The 19,161-nt window shown below is 35.4% G+C and overlaps 1 protein-coding gene across 1 annotated transcript in view; it reads left to right on the plus strand.

Annotated features, from left to right (window-relative positions):
• Positions 1 to 19,161, plus strand: part of IL1RAPL1 (interleukin 1 receptor accessory protein like 1) — a 753,247-nt gene that overhangs the window by 463,045 nt on the left and 271,041 nt on the right. Inside the window, exons 4-5 of the mRNA XM_054188558.1 lie at positions 9,620 to 9,806; positions 11,420 to 11,573. Coding sequence (XP_054044533.1) covers positions 9,620 to 9,806; positions 11,420 to 11,573 — 341 coding nt within the window. The remainder of the gene's footprint in view (positions 1 to 9,619; positions 9,807 to 11,419; positions 11,574 to 19,161) is intronic.

Raw genomic sequence — 19,161 nt, forward strand, 5'->3', positions numbered from 1 at the left:
GCTTCTGTCTGTCTCCCTCCACTTTTCTTCACTCTTCCCCGATTCCTGAAGCACTCCCCAGCACTTGCAGCTCTGTTAGCTCTGGAAGCTTTGTCGAAAAGGTAATCTGTGACTTCAGCTTGCAGAGGCAGGGAGTGTGGGAGCCATCCATTCCAGAGTTTAGGGTGTGGGGGTCTAAAAACCAACAAAACAACAAAAGGAAACCTTTCATAAAGAAGTTTGAAAACTGCTTTCCTGAAAAAGTTGTCCAGAAGCCATAGACTGCTGAGGGCATCAGACCCTGCCACCAAGGGGACCTCAGTGCACAGCAGCAATTCTGTCTGCAGTAGGGTACACTGGCCTTCCTCCCTCGTCCTGTGGTCCAAAGCTTCAGGCATGTCCTCGAACAACCCCACTGCTACCTAAAGGCTTTAAAAATTTTTGTGCGAAAGTTTTAAAGCTCACAAAGAGCCTTTGGAGCCACTGGCCAAGAGCACAAGTAGCTTATCAATAACATGTTTTTGTTTTTCTCTTGAATGAATCCTTTTCTCTCCAGCTTTCAGGCATCCGAATAACTCTAACAGAAGTTATTTGGACTGAAAAAGGACCGAATTGTGTCTGCAAAAACATGAAAAATCAAATTAATGAAGTCAACAAAAATTTTACCCTGAAATGGGGTGGACCATTTTTAGAAAGTGGATATTGACATCAGTGACCAAGTATTAAAATTTAAAATACTGTGAAGAAAAGACGTTTCTCAGAATTTCTTTTTTAGTGTCCAGTTCAGGAGGAGTTGGAAATAAAGTTATTTTCCCACTCATACTGTATGATGAGGGGAAATACAAAAGAGATTTTTTTGCTTCCTGTTTGCTCTCCACTTCATTTAACCTGGTATATAAGCATACTATAGCATAACTCAGTACAAACAACTGACCTCTATTAATGCAAAACTTGCAATTTTTCCAGCGATACCTAAAAGGTAAAAAATGAATTTGCTGTCCTGATGTACTCTGAAAGAACATGTCTGCTCTGCTGCCAGTTAACTTCTTGATTAGTCATCATGTTTACTACACCCTGCAAAAATCATGATAGGCCGTGTACTACAAGTATTACATCCGTTTAAAATGAAGGAGAAATAAAGGGTATACAGAGGAGTGCAAAGACTTAAGACTGCTGTCTTAAATGAAAACCATTGTTAGAGGGTTCAGCTACATTTGCAGGTATCGTTATTGTACTGTTGTTGCATTACACTTTATTTGGAACTTCATAAAGATGTTGCTGTGCCTGATGATCAATGCCAGGACCAACAGAGGTCTATTTGCCCTGTTCATCCCTCCTTCAAATGCTGCCGTTGTGTACTTGATGAGGGTAGTCTTATCCTGAACACCTTTGATGAGAGGAACTGCTTCTTTACACAGAAAGAAGCAAGCTGGCTGCACTCTACAACAAAACAAAACAAAACAAAACAAAACAAAACAAAACAAAACAAAACAAAACAGGGGTTGTGTTAAAATTCCCTCTTCAGGAGAGTGGTGAGGACTTTTCAAAGAGCACTTCTTTCTAGTCCCAAAGACAGTGTGTCTTCAGTATAAGCTGTACGCTATCCCCCCCGACTTATCCGCATGGCAAAGCACGGGAGTGGACAAGTCCCAGTTTCCCGCCTTCTCTCATGAATAGGGATGATGAGGGATGCTGGCTGAGGAGTACTGAGCTGTATAAAACCACCAACATGTTCTCTCTGGTGAGGCTGAAGAGGAGATTGACTATTACAAGATCTTATTTAATGCAGGAAAAAAGCAGTTTCATAAGAGTAACCCATCTGGCCCGTTTTAGATCTATTTTATAAAGAAATTATGCTTTAAGTGCCTATTTCTCTAAGCAATTCCTTTAAATGCAGCTGTCAATATTGTAAGTGCTACAGTTTAGAGAAAGTGTTCTTGCTCTTTGTGTGTTCTCTTGTCTGGTTTCCCCTTGTTTCCTCTTCCTCCTCCTCCTGTTCTTTTCTCTCTGACAAATTACCTGCTGATTTAATTTCTTTTGCAGATAGATTTGATTTAAATGGATTTGTTGTCTTAAATAAAAATCCCCAAGCAGCTTCTTGCATCCTGTTTTTGTATTTTGTATGATTTAGATCTCATTTTTTTTAGTGCTGGAAAATCTATTGAATAAAATAGGTAAATGAAAAGCTTCACTTATATGGAAGAAAAAGTTCTAGGTAATTTTACACTTCTGAACATTTGTGACTGGACAGATTAGGAAACAATTAACTGACTAGCTTGTCAAGTCTTTTTATTACACTGTTCAGGAAAAAAAAAAAAAAGGCAAGCAAACAAACAAAAGAAACCTCCTAAAAGTATCCTGTGGTAAGTGAGTTAAAGCACAGTTAGTTTAGCCAATACAGGTTACCCAGTGCCCTTTTTCCACGGCAACCACATCATGGCAGATAGACTGATTGGGAACAGACAAAATCCAAGATTAGACATTGTGGGGGAAAAAAAAATTAAATATTAAGTTTCTTAGTTTCTGACTTTCCCTGCCCCACAGGCTCTTTACTATTACAACCCAAATAATCGTATTACAACCCAAATGATCGCCGATCAGTCGATGAGTTAGGATACATTTGTGTATGTATGGAAAACTTATTAATAATATTGTAGCATTTGAATGTAACTGAATTCAGATGAAATGGATCTATTACTGCTTTAAACATAACTGCATTTGGTAACATGGTACAGGTATCACTAGGCAGTAGTAATTGATGGAAAAAATTATTAGTAATAGATTATTAGCATTTACTAGTGTGCTGTGATGATTGTCTTCATTATCTATCTGTATCAAAAATGAAATAAATTTAATTCAGATTGATAGTTCTTTCTTCTGTTCCTAGACACAGAAGTTAGCAACTTGGTTGAGTCTTTAGTGCATTAGCAACTGTTAAACATTGAACATTATGCTGACCATGAGACTTGTAATAATTTTGTCACCTCCCCTTTTCGTTAGTTTGTTTTTATATAGACTTTACAATGGCTTTTAATTTTTTATACGCTACATATTATAACACTATTATACACAAAATTGAATTTTGTAGGAAATTAAAAATGTGGGGTTTTTTTCTTTCCTAATGTTCCTTCATTCATTGTATTTTCATGTTGTACAGATGTATTGACACTTTTATATTGGATTAACTGATACCACATTGGCCTATGTACAATAGTATTAAAAGAAAAGTCCGAAGTAACATGTTGTATCAAAGCCACCAAGGTTTTTGATGTTACTGCCTATGAATTTCTCATCTGTGCCTATGAGCATTTTTTATTTGCTTTTAATTTTGCTTACGATAATGACAGGGAAAGTAGAAACAGTTTTTTGCATGGTGGCAGGCCTATGAAGGTATTAACTTCAAAATGGTGTTGGCACTACTGCAACCGTCAGTGCTGACCAGTGTTTATTTTCAAGATATGTAAGTGTATGAAAATGTAATTGCAACATCTTATATGAAGGTCAAAAAGGTCTTGGAGATATTTGACATGGTAGAATTTAGAAATACTGGAATAATTTCATGCCCAGGTTTTTCTTGTGATGATGCATAAGTTGCTGGCCCCAGATGGTTTCCATAAGAGGGCAAAAAATACATTTGTACATTCCACATCCAGTGTTGTGGGATTCTGTATCTTCCAGTGCCATGTAAAACTCAGCAGCCTGGCAAAAAATAAAGTATGAAGGTGACATGCAGAATGTTCCTGATTACATAGAGTTCAGTGGACTCACAAGCAATGTAAAAAGACAAGGCAAAGCCAAATGAAAAAAACATACCTAACTTTTATATACCACTCTCTTTTTAATTTATTTTTTTTTTTTATCCTGGAAGTATTATGTTAATATTGTTTATTGCCTACATGACAAAGAATTTAATACAGTGACTTAATACGTAATTTGTAAGAGATTTGTTTCTACTGTTTTGTTGGCTATCTGCCTATTGATTTTTTATTAAAAAAAATAGTTGATAATGTTTTTTGATGGCTCACAAGTTAATTTGTGGGGGTTTGTGTGTGTTTTTTCCTCCCTACTACAATTAAATGACAATTTGCTCGGTCAAATGCTGTTTTTCAGAGATACTTTTTTTTTCTCTGCGGAGTGATAAATCCGTCCCTTTTTGTTCTCTCTTCTGCTTGCTGTTTCACCAAGTTTACAGGAGATGCTTTCCATGTGATCAGTTCTTGTGTACAGGTGAAATACAGGATGGAGTGAAAAATGCAGGGGAAAAGATACACGAAGCCTCCTGAGAACTACAAAAAGGATAAAAAGAGTGTATATAAGCTATAAGAGATTTTTATATACTTACCTTTAAAAAGAGAAGTGAGGTATATATTAATGCTGTAAATATGAAGACAAGTTTCCTGTTTTTCTAGAAAAACATGGTTAATCCATATTCCTTGTATTCTTTCCCATGGGGAAGAAGGAGGCAAAGGTAATTTTCAGCTGTGTGTGAACTTTGCCCTCACAGGCTGTTCTGAAGAGTTTTCCAATGTCCTGTCTTATTTATTCATCAAGTTATTTTTCAATTCTTGCTTTTAAGAGTGAATTAATGTTATGTGTTACGTTGTTTAGTATTAGAGGAAAAAGATAGATAATCTGATTTTATCAAGTAGAAAGACGTTTTTTTCATGTCTTTGTAAATGCAAAGCTTTTGGAAAACCCCAAAGAAATTAAAACAACCATCAAAGATAATCTAATCTTACTAAAGCAAACTCATTCTCAAGCTTTCTATTCCTGAAGTTCTACCTTCGTTAAGCTTCTCAAAGCTATTCTTTGTATAGACTTTTGTCTGGAGTTTGACAAGTTGATCTATGTCCATTCATGGATATTTTGGATTACAGTACAGACTTCTGCCTTTTTGCTTTAAAAAAAAAAACAAAAAAAATCCATTGTAAATAAGATTTTCACATGTATGCTTTTATCATTTGTACGCTTTTATCATTTGTGCTCAACAAGGAACCACTTCACTAATATTTGAATAGACAAGATCTCAGCCTTATATTAATCAGTGGAAGTTTGTATTTGCAGGTCCATTCACCATCCATGATTCTTGTCAACAATGTCTCTTCTGCTACTTGACTGACTAATAGTGATCAAATGTATCCTCTGCGATGTTCTCATAATCACAATGCTATTTCAAAAGAAAAATACGTACGTGTGAAATGTGTACATCTTTCCCTTTCCAGATATGAAAAAATGTTCAAAAGCTAAGACTTCAAAAATATTTAGAGAATTTTACGTGTGCATTCTGGTAGTCTCTAGATCTTGGGACACTGTTGATTTCATAGGTATTTTGTTATAAACTTCTAAAAGCTTCTATAAACTCTATAAAGAGTCTTTGTTTTGCTAGACATGAATAGCAATGGAGACAGATACTTTAGCAGAAGAGTCCCACACTTTTCCACACAATCTTTCCTTTAGGTGTTTTTTACTTTGTGTAGAAATCCACATCAATAACGTTGGCCATGGTTCTAGACTAGGTTCCTAAAAGACAAGATGCATTCCTTTCTTTTTTTATACTTTGACCATCTTCTCTACAATTAAGAAAAAAACATGAAATGCATGTGTGTATTTTCCAGCCTACATCTCAAAGAAACAGCATCCTGAAGTGGATGTCAACTTAAGCAGAGAAAAGGAACAGAGGAAGGAAAAGAATAAATTTCTTCAAAATGTCAGGAGGTTCTCAATAATGTTATTGTTGGTAATTATACTGATATGAAACATGGCTTATGTAGGTAGATGAGAAGCTTTACTCCACTGGCTCACTTTGATTTCTAATTGCGTAATATGATGAAGTTTTTAAATAGCAAGAAGTACTGCAATTCCTTGAGCTGATGAATGTGTGATAGCTGTAAAACGGTTTCAGAGGCTAATAGTCATTTCAAGTTTTAAGTTTGTTTTGTAGAAATAGTTAACTGTAATCTTAAGGTTTTTGAAAAGCCGTCTACCTAATGAATTTGGCTGCAAGAGTAAAGCACTGCAGATGCCCGTCTATTACAAATTGCTATAACTCCATTTAATTCAAGGCAGATATAACTGTATATTCTAATGAGAATTTCAGAAGAATGTAAATAAACATTGAACTTATTTTAGAAATTACTAACTTGGGTCACGAATTAAGCAGAGTCTTCAGGGTGTTGCTATGACTTCTGGGTCACTGTCTGGAGAAGGAAGAGATTTTGTAATGTGGCAGTATTTGTGGCTGTTTAACCTACATTTTCCTGCTTTTCGTCACGATCTTCTCTTTACTCAACTGTACTTTTGTTTTCTTTACAAGACTTTTCCATACTTCATGGTCTTCTGTAAAACTTAACCACGTTCTTTTCATTCTCTATGAAGACCTTTTCAACTGTACAACCAATATCCGATAAGAAAAGGTGAACCATTGATTCAAGGGAACTGTGGGAAGCTGGGCATTAGAGTGACTGCTCCTGGGATATAGAAGTCATTGAGAATTTAAGCCATTTATATATACACTTTTCTGTCCTATCATTATCACAGGATCCAATCACACATCCATTGCTATGGAGACCTAAAATTTTAAGGATGACTACAAAAGTAAAAGCCCAATGATGGAATCAATGTATTTAGTAGATATGATTGCTATATTGTTTTTACTTTAATGCTTATAGACCAGTAGTTTATAGATGACATGTTAGGGGGAAGATGACCACATGGGTCCATGTCAAATACTGGGGCGCCTCTGTCATACCATGTGAAATAATTTTTGTTCATCAGTGTTAGGAATTTTCTTAGTTCTAACACATGAGCATTTTTTACCCTCTGCAGTATATGCATGCTTGCTGGAGGGCTCTGCTGCCTGCTACTTTTTCTGCTACGTGAGGGGCTCCACATCTACTGTATCCATCACGCTCCAGCTGTAACCAGCAAACTCATCTCCCCTTTCTTCTTCTTCATTTGTACTTGGGGACTGTTTAATTTTCTTTCTGTTTTTCTGTTCTGTGAGCTTATTAGCATGTTTTCCTTTGTTCATACTGTGTGTTGCTCTGCCTTTTTATATCATTCTTTTTGCGTTTTCTTTCATCTCAACAGCCTTAGTTTCTGACAGAGTATGAGATGAGTCAGATTGACAGTGCAGTTAGTGTTTAGAGTCGCAATAAGGAAGTCTGTGTCACTGGGGGGCATCTGGAGCTTTAGGTTCTTTAGATGATACTTTGGGTTGTTGAGAGAAAATTCTGTTAGGGAACGCAGCTGACAAAGTATCCACCCAAAATGTTTCAGTACCTTGTATCTGACAGTTTGGAACATAATTGCCTTAAAGCCCACTCAATTTGTGTTTCTGTCTGCAGGAGGCTTATATCCATATGACTCAAATCAGACACACACAACTTTGAGTCATTAAATGCCAATATCCTCTTCAAACAATGGGTTTAAACATTCTGAGATATTTCCACAATACCTCTCTTCTTATGGAGCAGGAAGCCTAAGCTGCATCTGGTAAAGGATCTGCTATTGCGATGGAAACTTGGATGTGCCTCAGAAGGAATTCTAGCTCTGGCAATTCACATTGCCACTGTTGCAGAACAGAGCTCTTGGCAGACCAAAACAGAAATCAGAATTTTTGTCCATTTTTTTCTGAATACTGAAGAAGGACAAAAAAACATATATAACAATTTTACTTAGCTTGCTTCTTCAGAGACAGAAATGACAGTTAAGTGGGTTTTTATGTGGTTTTTTCCCCTCCCAACTCTTTCTACAAGTTTTTAAATTGTGAGATTCTGTAATGTGAACCCAACATAATGCTCAAACACTTGGAAAGGAATAAAAGAGAATATCTAAATGTGCAAATTAATAGCCACTACCTCCCTATTTATTGCTCCCTGTCATTCAATAACAGAATTAGTTACACTGGTTAGTGTACCCTTGACCCTCAGAGCTAGATGAATTGTTACACTTTCTCCCTATTTCCAAGGTATAGGTCTTTCAAGAACAGAAAAAGAGAATTTTACAGATTTGGAAAAACTCTCTTAGATGACTTTTTATGATGTTTTAAAGCCACATAATAAATAAGTATTCCAAGTAGCTCCTTAACTGAGGAATAATGTATAGTAATGAAAATATGTTCTATAAAAAAATGAATGATTTTAAATTGCATGTACAGGTAAGAATGGTGATTGGCTCTTAAACAGCTTAAAAGCAGCAAGAGTGACCCATATTCAGTAGATGCACTCTTTGCTTTGCATAAAGTTCAAACAACTTTATTTGCTTTATACAGCCAGATTCTTGAATGGGGTAATAAATTATACTTACAGTTTCCTTATAAGGGAGTAATTTTGTGTTTGTTTTAAATCCATGAAATCGCTGGATAGCTAAGGGTCATTTTGTTCCAGAATTTACATTTCTAAGAATATTCTCTAATTTGATGGGTACTTATGTAGCTTCCTTTTCAGGTTTACATTTTCTCTAGAAAATTGGACAATAGAGTTCTTTGAATGAAGCTCCTCTTCTTTGTCCTTAAGCATTTCTGTCCCCTCTTCTTGAATAGGAAAATGAAACAGATATGAAGAAATCTAAAGACAATGAGAAAATGTAGCCATCTTTCAGAATCTGCCATGTCCGATACACATAAGACTGTTGCAAATCAGCAATCAGCTCATAGAGTCTGAGAAAGGAGATAAGAAAATGAATGTTTCCTCAGTGCTCTCTGCAGGATCCTCTTTCAGCAGATCAGGGGTCAAATGCATTTACAAAACAGTAGGAGAGAAATCTTGCATTGTCACAGTGTGTTCCTGGGGAGTACTCAACTTTACACATTCATTTGCTGCCCACCTGGAAACTCAAATGAAAAAAAAAAAATAATCATTTCAAGTAATTTTGTCTTTGAGCCTAATTAAACTGCATAGTGAAATGTGGGAAGGAAGACTGTTCCCTAGTCTCTGGCTGCCTGGCACATCAGCATCCAGCAGCAGAGGAAGTAACAAGTTTCAGGAGAGAGCCGAAACTAATAAAGGCTGTAGGTAATGCAGAAGCAATGTTTTGGCCTAGGAGTATGGGGATTGAAGGCTAGGGTAAACGAGTTAGCGGTCCGTTAGGATAAAACATCCTTTATACTATAATTGGAAGGGTCGCAAGACTCATTTTAGTTAAAGGCTGCAAAAAATCTACCACTTCCACTTTAAAGCATGCTCAGATCTGATGAATAGGTGGCTCTTCACATGGTTCCAATTTGGCATTTGCCCGCGGTACTGCAACGTGATCTGTTCCCCCCTGAGAGCTGTCACAGTGGTATCTGTCAGCAAGTTGGTTGTCTAGTGTCACTGTTGAATACATGGAGCTTTTATTGTGCATTTACTTTTGGTGAAATTTTTCTCAAATACAGTGGTGTTAGGAGGAGTTTGACAAAAGGGAGAGATGAGCCCTTAGTCATAGAGTAAGGCCAACAAACACATTCTAAATATTGTAATTAGTGGCTGAGAAAGAAGAAAAATTGTCATGAATAGCTATAAAACATACACAAAATACAATGTCTGATTTTATATCTTTTGCCTGAAATGAAAATAATGACTTAAAAACAATGTCATGTACATTGGCATTTATTTTTTTTTCATATTAGACTTTTATTTCTATTTTTATTGCATTACAGAAACTCAACTTACTGTATGAAAGTGTCCATTTCGCTGACGGTGGGTGAAAATGACACTGGACTCTGCTACAATTCAAAGATGAAATATTTTGAAAAAGCTGAACTTAGCAAAAGCAAGGAAATCTCATGCCCTGAAATTGAGGATTTTTTATTTCCATTTAGGGAGCCTGAAATTCTGTGGTATAAGGTAAGGAATGCAAAAGATTTTCACCTTCAACTAGATATTATGCAATGTTCTTATGATTTTCATGATCTAAATATGGTATGAAGCTTAGGTTGTTTTAAAATTTGTTAAGAACAAGCAACAGAATAAAAGACAGCAAAGAATGAACTAAGTGTGAGAGAAATGCAAATGCTTCCTCTGGTAAACTTCAGTGCTGGTATTTTCTTAATATCCATTTATGGATGTCACAAAAAATTGGCAGCTTTCTGCTAACAAGAGGGCTAAAAAGGAAAAGTGCTAGTAGTCTGGGCCAGTTTGATATGCTAAGGTAAAGCCATGTGAGCTGCTTGTGCAGCAACTGCTTGTGCTATACCAGGCTAAAGAATCTATTTCTAAAAACTCAGGCGTAAAATCTATTTGGAAAAATATAATTAGATACCTATGCATAGGATAGCTATGCGTGCTACTATCTAAATTAATGGCTTAATTTTGCAGCATAAAATTCAGCATAGACTTCCAAAACTTTGGTCTTTACATATGAGCTTTTCTTGCAAATATCATTTCATTGTTTTTATCAGTAACTTTATTTCAATATTGTGTAGCGATTTCTAGATCATTACTTAAGGGACAAGTTCTTGCAAAAGGTGATGCCTGTGGGCAGTGCTCTAGAGCTCCCATGAACAGCAGCTTGAGTTCTGGGTTTCTTACTGTCTGCAGGAAATACTCAGTACTTCAGTACAGTAATGCACACAAGTTTAAGTCCCCAAACAGTTCAGGAAATGTAAAATTTAGATTATGTGTATTCTGTCTACAAAATCTGTAGATGTCTGTGTATATAGAAGTCCTAGTTTAAGTATGTGCTGGTATGCATTCTAATTATTTTTTAAAAGTCTGATAATTTACCTGATAACATAAATGCTTTTAAATATTGTACACAAGACCATGCTATCTAATAAGTAAAAACATGTAAGTAAAAAACCATTTTACTAATAAGTAAAAACAAGTTAATCATTTTAGGGACCTAAGAAACATGCATGGAAAAATGTATATTTTCTATTGTAACATAAAATGTAATGTTTTGGTAGTAATAACTGAAATATTATTTTGTAGATACCTTTCACTAAGAATTCAGAGAACTTCTATTCTAAGATGTTTTTACAAAGAGATATATAACTTATCCTCATTTCTCCTCATTCTCATATTTTTCCATTTCTCTACATTTTTAATTATGATTTTTTTTTTAAATTAGATTAGATTTAAAAAAAATCTCCCCTGCAACCTGTAGCTTCTGGTAATATAACAGTCATGGATCACAGACATAAGAGTAATGGCAAATAACTAAAATAAATAGGAGCCCCTTAGCAAACTAATGTCAAAAGAAAACCATCAAAGGAATCAGCTCCTCTTCTTTTTCTTGTCAGAGGGCAAGTATTAAGCCAGCTGATAAAGTTCTATAGTCTTTTTTTCTTTTTAATCAGCGCTTAAGGGAACTGGATTTTTAGATATTTAGTGTATGCAAAGTTCGTAACTAGCCTGGGCTCTTGCCTAGCTGCTTTGGCTTTGAGTAGCATTGTCAACAGTGGTCTAATTTAAGTGCAAGAACACAATCACTGAAGTGTTATATTATCTTTAAACAGGAATGCAAGTCAAAGACGTGGAGATCAAGTATTGTGTTTAAAAAGGACACTCTTGTCATTCGGGAAGTTAGAGAGGATGACATTGGAAATTACACTTGTGAGTTAAAATATGGATTCTTTGTTGTCAGAAGAACTACGGAATTAACAGTTACAGGTAATTACAGGCTCTTGCTATCTCTTATATTTAGAAAAAAACCTTGAATATTGTGATTTGAGTTGTGCATATTTGAGTCGTACTTACATAAACCACTTTTGTGCAGAAGTTTTCTGTGTGCCTAGGTGTCAATGGCTGATAAATTAAAACTGTCCTGAATACTTCACAGTAGTATGTGTAACATGTCGAACAAGTCTGAGTTTTGGTCTATTGCAAAAGCCTGTGTGTAGGTCTTGTTTTTGAATGGAAAATGTGGTCAAGTAACAGGTAACTTCAGCAAGCGCGACCTCTAACAGATAATAAGATCATTAAGTCTATCATATTTCTTCATGTGGCTAAATGCTTTGGGACATAAAAATAGCTGCAGCTATAGCTCAATAGCAGTAGCTCTAATTGCTTTTGGACATGAGAATAGCTATAGCTAGAACCAATAGCAGTAGCTGTCGCCCTGTGAGACAAGTAGGTGACAAGTATGCAAGGGTTAGTGTTTGAGCAGCGCATGACTGTAGGATGGTAGCATTCTTCCTCTGCTATTCTCTCCCAGCATTTTGTAGTTTATAGTTCAAGAACTTCCTGATCTCAATTGTCATGTGCCGTGGTTACAAATTAACATATTTTCCATTAGTCTGATTATTTTTTTAATCCATTTATTCTTGCCTTCAAAAACCTTTTGAAGTATCAAATTCCACAGAGTAATTGTGTCACATAAAGTCTGTAATTTAGCAAACAGCAGTTGAAGAAGATGCGTTTAATGTAATCTGCGTTTAAAACTGCCATGTCAATATGTAAAATCCATCATAGATGAAAACAAAATGCATACTGTAATAGTGATGTCCGCAGTGGCAGAACAGTATGAAGACTGGTGCATTAAATTTTCAATTCCTCACCAGACCTCGAACCTCTGTTTTACAAGCATGTAAAGCATACAGCTGAATATATACCTAAGGCAGAAAATTAGCCTCTAGAATTATGATCTATGTAATGCAGTGTAGTTCCACAGTACATTCCCTGAAAGAAGACAGAAACAGTATTTTCCTGGCAAGCTGGAGGTGAACTAGATCCATATGTTTGGCAAAAAGTCTTGCATGTATAAGTTCTCGCACCTTCAAAATACTTAATAAACCAAGAAACAAATCTTAGAGAAGGAGTTTTGTGGGCTTTTCATGTTCCTTTTTAGTATCCAATATATAAATCTATTGCACATCGACAATTAGTAACAGCACTTAAGTTGTGCATTAGGCTGAATTGCAACAGTTTCCTTTATGGTGAAAAGTTTGCTTTCTATTTTGATGTACCCCATTTGCCCTCCACATTAACAGAAATTACAGTGAATTATGGTTTGTAATTTTCTTCCAGTAGATTAGTCTGGAAATCATATTGTTTATGTTGTTTTGAGACAATTCAAGTAATCAATCATATTTGTTTAAGCTCAATATCCACGATCACTTAATAATTTTTTTTTGGTAGGGAATTGATCTATTTGGTCTCTACAGACAGGCAATTACTGTCTAGTGATTAACCTCACAGTAAACATCCATATACTCTGTTTGATTGACTCTTATATGAAGAAAGTAGAGACAGAGTCTTCAGAAATTTGATTTATACCAGAAGGATGTTGTCAAATATCTTTTGCAATATATGATGTATGAATTCGAAGAGTGCATATTCCCTCAATCCTCAGGTGATCCCTTCTGCCCCTATGTTTGGTGCTCCACTGCGCAGCAGTATTTCAAACAGACTCAGATTGACAGAAAGGAGAAAGAAAAAGGCATTGGAACCAAATGCATGTTACTATTTGCAGTAATAGTTCAAAAAATGTAATTCATCACTTGTGGTGTAGGTAGGAGTTCAGTGGTTAATGTTTAACTAGACGGAGACAGAAAGACACTTGGCTGATTTTGATGTGCTAAAAATGAATGAATACATACAGAGGGAATTATTCATTTTCCACCTCTGCAAAACCCAGCAGATGTAAGGACAACCTCCATATTAGTAAACTGCTTGGGTAGTACTCTAGGTCTTCATATCATCTTTATAGTATTATGTGGCTAAGCAGAACAAACAGAATTACTCATAGTACTACTAATTTTATACTACATCTGTATTGATGTCTTGATAAGACCTGTAGGAAGAGATTCACGTTTTTGGTACCTGTCTTATGCTTTCTTTGTGAGCTGGAAAAGAGTTTGAGCTGCCCTGGACGTACATTCAAGAATTTATAGAATAAATAGGGGATGAAAGGGTCTGGGTTTTTTTTGTTTTGAAAAAGGAATTAAACTTTAATTCAGGAACTGAAAAATAAATGTTGCAAATGGAAAATTAAAAGTAGAAAATTAAATTGATATTTGATTGCTTTACTGTATTAATGAAAACAATTAATTGAAACAAAAGAATTATGTGTCTTTCTGACATAGTCTCCAACGTGTTTCCAGGCAGTATCCATAAATGATGACATTTGTGTGAACCATTGCTAAGGACAAATTCCATCAATAAATCCCAGCTCCACAAGGAGTGAAAAAATTATTTCTGACACATTTGAAATTTCTCTGCCAAACGTACTTTTTAGTTAGAATAAAAGAAATTAAAAAATATGAGTAAGAACTACCAATTTGCCTCAGACTTCTCAGAACATACGGAAAGTTGTAGTGTCTTTATCAACTTGTAATGTGCTTATCAAAATGGAATTTGTGAAAAATAGCTCTCTGTATTTGTTAGTATGATCTTGTATGGTAATGGTGGGTGTGCCACCATCATACACCCATCACTAGAAAACACAGTCACTTATTTTTTTCCATTTTCTGTGTGCTATGTCTGTGTTTAAGATTGGAATTTGGACTTTCTACATTTCTCCCCTGGAATATACTACCTTTCCTCTAGGAACAGAAAAAAACCCACCTCTGCTGCAAGAAATTAATTACTGTTGACTAGTAAGAAATGAAATGGTTAATTATTTTGCTAAGAAATCATAAGTATCTGGTTGTTGACATACCAGGGTTCAGTGTGTTAAGCAGAGCATAGAATTGGATTAAAGCAGCATTCTCATCCTTCCTTCTACCTAGCAGAGGCAAGGAGAAACAGGCAGAATATCCACAGAGTTACACAATTATAGGGATACTCTTCCTCTTCCTTTGGCTCTGGAAAACTCAGATTGGAATAAACATAAAAATGATGATTTTGGAAAGTACCATTATTTCAGTGGATAGCCTATTTCTGAACAATTTTTACTGAAGACTTTCCTTCCAATTGGAAACTAAGTTTGGGTCTAGGTGGTCATTTGTACAAATGTCTCAAAGATGTTGTAAACAGTCTTTTTTGCAAGTGATAATTTAGGTGTTCTAAAAATGAAATAAAAAGCTATTGAGACCTCCTGAGAATGGTCCTTTGCTGAATTTGTGGGGTAGGAGAGATGCTAAAAATTTCTCTCACAGACTACTTGTGCTACTTTATGCAGATAATACACCTGTTCTTTGTTTCAAATACGCACAAGTTTGAATCTCCAATTCTAAAGTCATGGGCACCATGGATCTACCTAAATTAGAATGGCAGACCTAATACTGAGGTGCTATGCACACATAACTACATACGAGGAAAGTATCTTGTAAGTATGTTGAAAGTACACTGATGTTCAGAGTAACCTGAAGTTCCTAGTGATTGGTAAGACACGAGTGGTTTGCTGCCTTAATAAAAAAGGAAGAATAACATAAATCTTACTGAAGAAGAAAAGATAGGATGTCTTCAGACAATATAAGAAAGGATAGAAATGTTTTTCTTGACCTTATAAACAGTCGTAAAAAACTCTCTCTCTAGTATTACGCATAGGAATTAGAGCAGAAGGTAGAACATCTTCGCAAGAGTTTGTTGGAAGAACAGGGCCATATGTACAAGCAACTGCAATACTGTAAATTAAGTAGGAGCTCCTGTGTTACTTCAGGCAGGCAGGGTGAGCCAGCTACGGCATTGGTGGGACGAGGCAGCAGCCTGCCTTCCTCGCTTCTCCTCTCCTTCTCTCCGGACAACTGTGGAAGATTGCTAACTTCAGGATCCCCTTTATTTTTCCACACAATGCACTTTGGCAGCCCTGCTGCCTCTTATAGGGAAACCATTTTTGCTATTGCAGACCATTAAACTATGGATATAATTACATACACACATTATTTTCAATATTGATCTTATGTATGCTTGTTATGATAACCTCAGTGCTTTACACCTTACATACCTATGCGCCTCATAGTGAAATATTGAATGGTTCATGTTCTGATTTAGAATTAAACTTGAAAAAAAAAAAGAAAAAAGAGAAGGAAATTCACACATTTTGAAAAAGGCCAAACTCACTTTATAGATGGTATCCATCTCATGTAAGTACAGCTGTTGAAAATCCCTAAGCCATGGAAAAAGATCATTTTCCCTCCTTTTAAAGAATGAGAAAACAAATTGCCCTTTCTTAGTTTAAATTATAAGCACTGAATGCCACCTTAGGTACACCTTTAAAGTGACAACCATATTTACTGCTCACATTTTCGGTTTTATGAAAAATGTCTTGTTAATGGCAGCAACATTGTACTAACATTTGTAAATAATACACAAAATCTTCAAATGTTATGTACCTATTCCTTACCAAGAATAAGTATGTACTTCTTTTCCAGAGTATGATTTCTTCTTATAATATGGATGTATCTTTCAGGTTTTTATTAGGGTAATTCTTTTTGCTTTGATTCTAATGTTGTTTGGAATATCTGTATCTCACACTGAAAATATTTTATCACCAAAGTGATTTGAATAAATTTCCTTATTGTTCTGAGATCTGACTTAGAATTTTTCTGCTTTGCAAAATGCAAACTATGCACTGATTATTCTAGCTTGTAACTAATGAAAATATTCACATAAACAGCATAATTGATAGTTGTTTGTTTCTGGTTATGTAATTATATGTTATAAAAAGTCCTGCAATTTACAAAGGCATTTGTAGACATTTATGCCTTCACATTGGTCAGATTAGCAGGGGTCTTTTTATATGTAGGATTTTAATTAAGGCATACCTGCTCTCCGTGACATAGTTAATTAAGTGTATGTTCAGACTTGGGAAAGAATCATATTTTAACAGCATAGTATTAATTTAGTCATAGTGCACAACATGGGTCAAAAATATTTTCCAGCAGTGATTTCTTTTAATTAAATGTTAGGTTTAATAATCTTTTTGTTACTTACAGTACCAAGACATTTGCAAGCACAAACTCTTTCCACTTTTGCAGAATGTCATTCAGGTCAATTGACATCCAGCTTGGCTCTGAGAGAGAGTATATGTGTCCCCACTGCAATACCAAATAGTTTTCCATGATGAACGTCATAAAGCAAACAGAATCCATCAGTCTTGCAGTCGGAGCATTGCTTATTCAATTCCTCCATGAGTTTTTTAGTTTTAAATATTAAAATCTTTATTCCATTCTGTTAAAAGTCAGAAGCCCTTGTACCTCGCAGATGGAATCAGAGCTACTCAGTAGGTTCTTACTCCTGAAGCCTTTCCTCAGAGATACCCCTTATTGTCTTTATTCATTGATTAGTTTCCTTAAAAACAACTCCTGTTGGAATTAGCACGGGTTTAGATTTAGAGATTTGAGCGTGTTCAAAATCAAGCCACAGCAATATGAAATTTAATGTAAATTGATACAAGTCTTTTTATTATTTCAATTTAGCCTACTTGGTTAAATTATTTATGCAATAATCTTGAAAGTGACAGTTTATTCTTTCCTGTCTGCTACCCACGACTTTTTTCATCTTTAGATTTTTAGGCAAAAAAAGGAATGCAATTTGTCTGTTTCACAGTTATACAGTTGTTGACTCTGTTAGTGTTGCTTAAAGGTTGGGATTTGTTGAATAAACTTTGTCTCTTTTGATTTCTGATGGAATTAATCTTCATTATCATAGTAGGAAATCTTAAATGACTATATGTACGTATGTATTTTTAATGCTGAAAAGTCGACTGTGAAAAGAAATAGTGTGAAGAAATAATTATAATTAAATTATATACCTAGCCTCACAGCTCACTACTTTCGGAACTTGTATTCATGGCCGGTCACCATATTTTTTGAAGAAAATTAAAAGGGGGGTGGACAACTTTGAAGGTTTTAGCCGGCTTTAAGTAGTCTGTATTCTGACCGTATTAATTAAAATGTGCACCTTTTTTTTTCCCCAAAAATGTTGGCTTTAAATCTTTCCAGTTCTGCTGCTCTTTCTCACTCAGTACATTGGAATGCAGAAAGGTGCTGCAATAAGCATGTACCTCTTTATTTTTAGCAGGTGCTAAGCGAGAAAAGTGTTAAAGAACAAAGGGAGTTGTTTTCCAAGCATTTAGAGGTTGAGAACAGATTCCGCTTGGTTTCTGCAGTTAATGACAGGGATGAACCATTTTGAATGCACCCAGCCCCTCCTTGCTTCAGCTGATCCTAATAATTATCAGAGCTGATGCTCATTCCTTTTGTTCATCATGAATTTAATTCAACTCCAGAACATATTCAGATCGAAATTCTATTTACCATTATTCTGTGCAAAGACTAATAAAATATAAAGCAAACAATAGACTCATTATGAAAGCAGAATGTTCAAAATACCAACCTAGCATTTTTATAACACATAAAATCCTGTAGGTTTAACAAATTCATGGCTGAAGAGTGTGTTGGAAGGTTTTTTTTTAATTAGAAATGAGTGATCTTCTTTTACAGTGCAATCATTTTTGTGTGGCTGAAAACAAGGGTCTAAATTAATCTCCCGTGTGCATTTGAGTAATAATAATCAGAATGTTATGTAGAGATTTGATTAAAACATTCTCTATAAATGGTCATTTAACATATTTATTGTAAATGGGTTTAGTGGGTTATTCAAAATCAGCCTTATGTGAAGACAGCAATGAGCAAAGCTTTATGTGTTTTAATTCAAAGTTAGTGCAAATCATGTCATGTACTTTATGTGATAGGTTGAAGTTACGAATTAGAAAGCCAACTTCAGCAACTTAACGAAAGAATGGATGCAAAAGTTAAAGGGAGAAAGCCTCCCAGCTCTATTTTGAACCTTGCTGCTGGTGAGCTTCTGACATTTCTACCTTTGTGATATGCTAAATCGGGGTGCTCACAAAGGCCAGCTTCAATAATTGGAGATCATTCCCATCCATGGTCACTGGAGAGAGAGAAGCTCCTCTAGACAGTAATTCAGAGATGTAGTCAGAGTTGGGTGGTCAGAACTTATTTTAGAAGTCAGTCTCTGTGGGCTTTAGGAGGAGTAGAGTTTCCTCTGCTTAAAATTAGATCTGATGAATAACTTGTTCCTTTTGGGTGATACATTTACATGCTTGTCAGTCTGGACGAAGTCCTAATTCATGCACAGTATACCTTCTATAACATTCTTTCCTTCTTACTTGCTATCTTTTTCTGCTATTTATCAAAAAATCCCTTAGGACATGGCCGCTATTGCTGACTTTTCTTATTTTACTAATGCTTTTTATACAAGTACACCTTATTTTGCACTTCCTTTGCTATAATTTAGATCTTCCTCTCTACTTGATAATGTATGCTCAGAAGAGGAGAAGTGATCAGTCTCT

The sequence above is a fragment of the Rissa tridactyla genome, chromosome 1 (assembly GCF_028500815.1).
Source record: "Rissa tridactyla isolate bRisTri1 chromosome 1, bRisTri1.patW.cur.20221130, whole genome shotgun sequence".
NCBI lineage: Eukaryota > Metazoa > Chordata > Aves > Charadriiformes > Laridae > Rissa > Rissa tridactyla.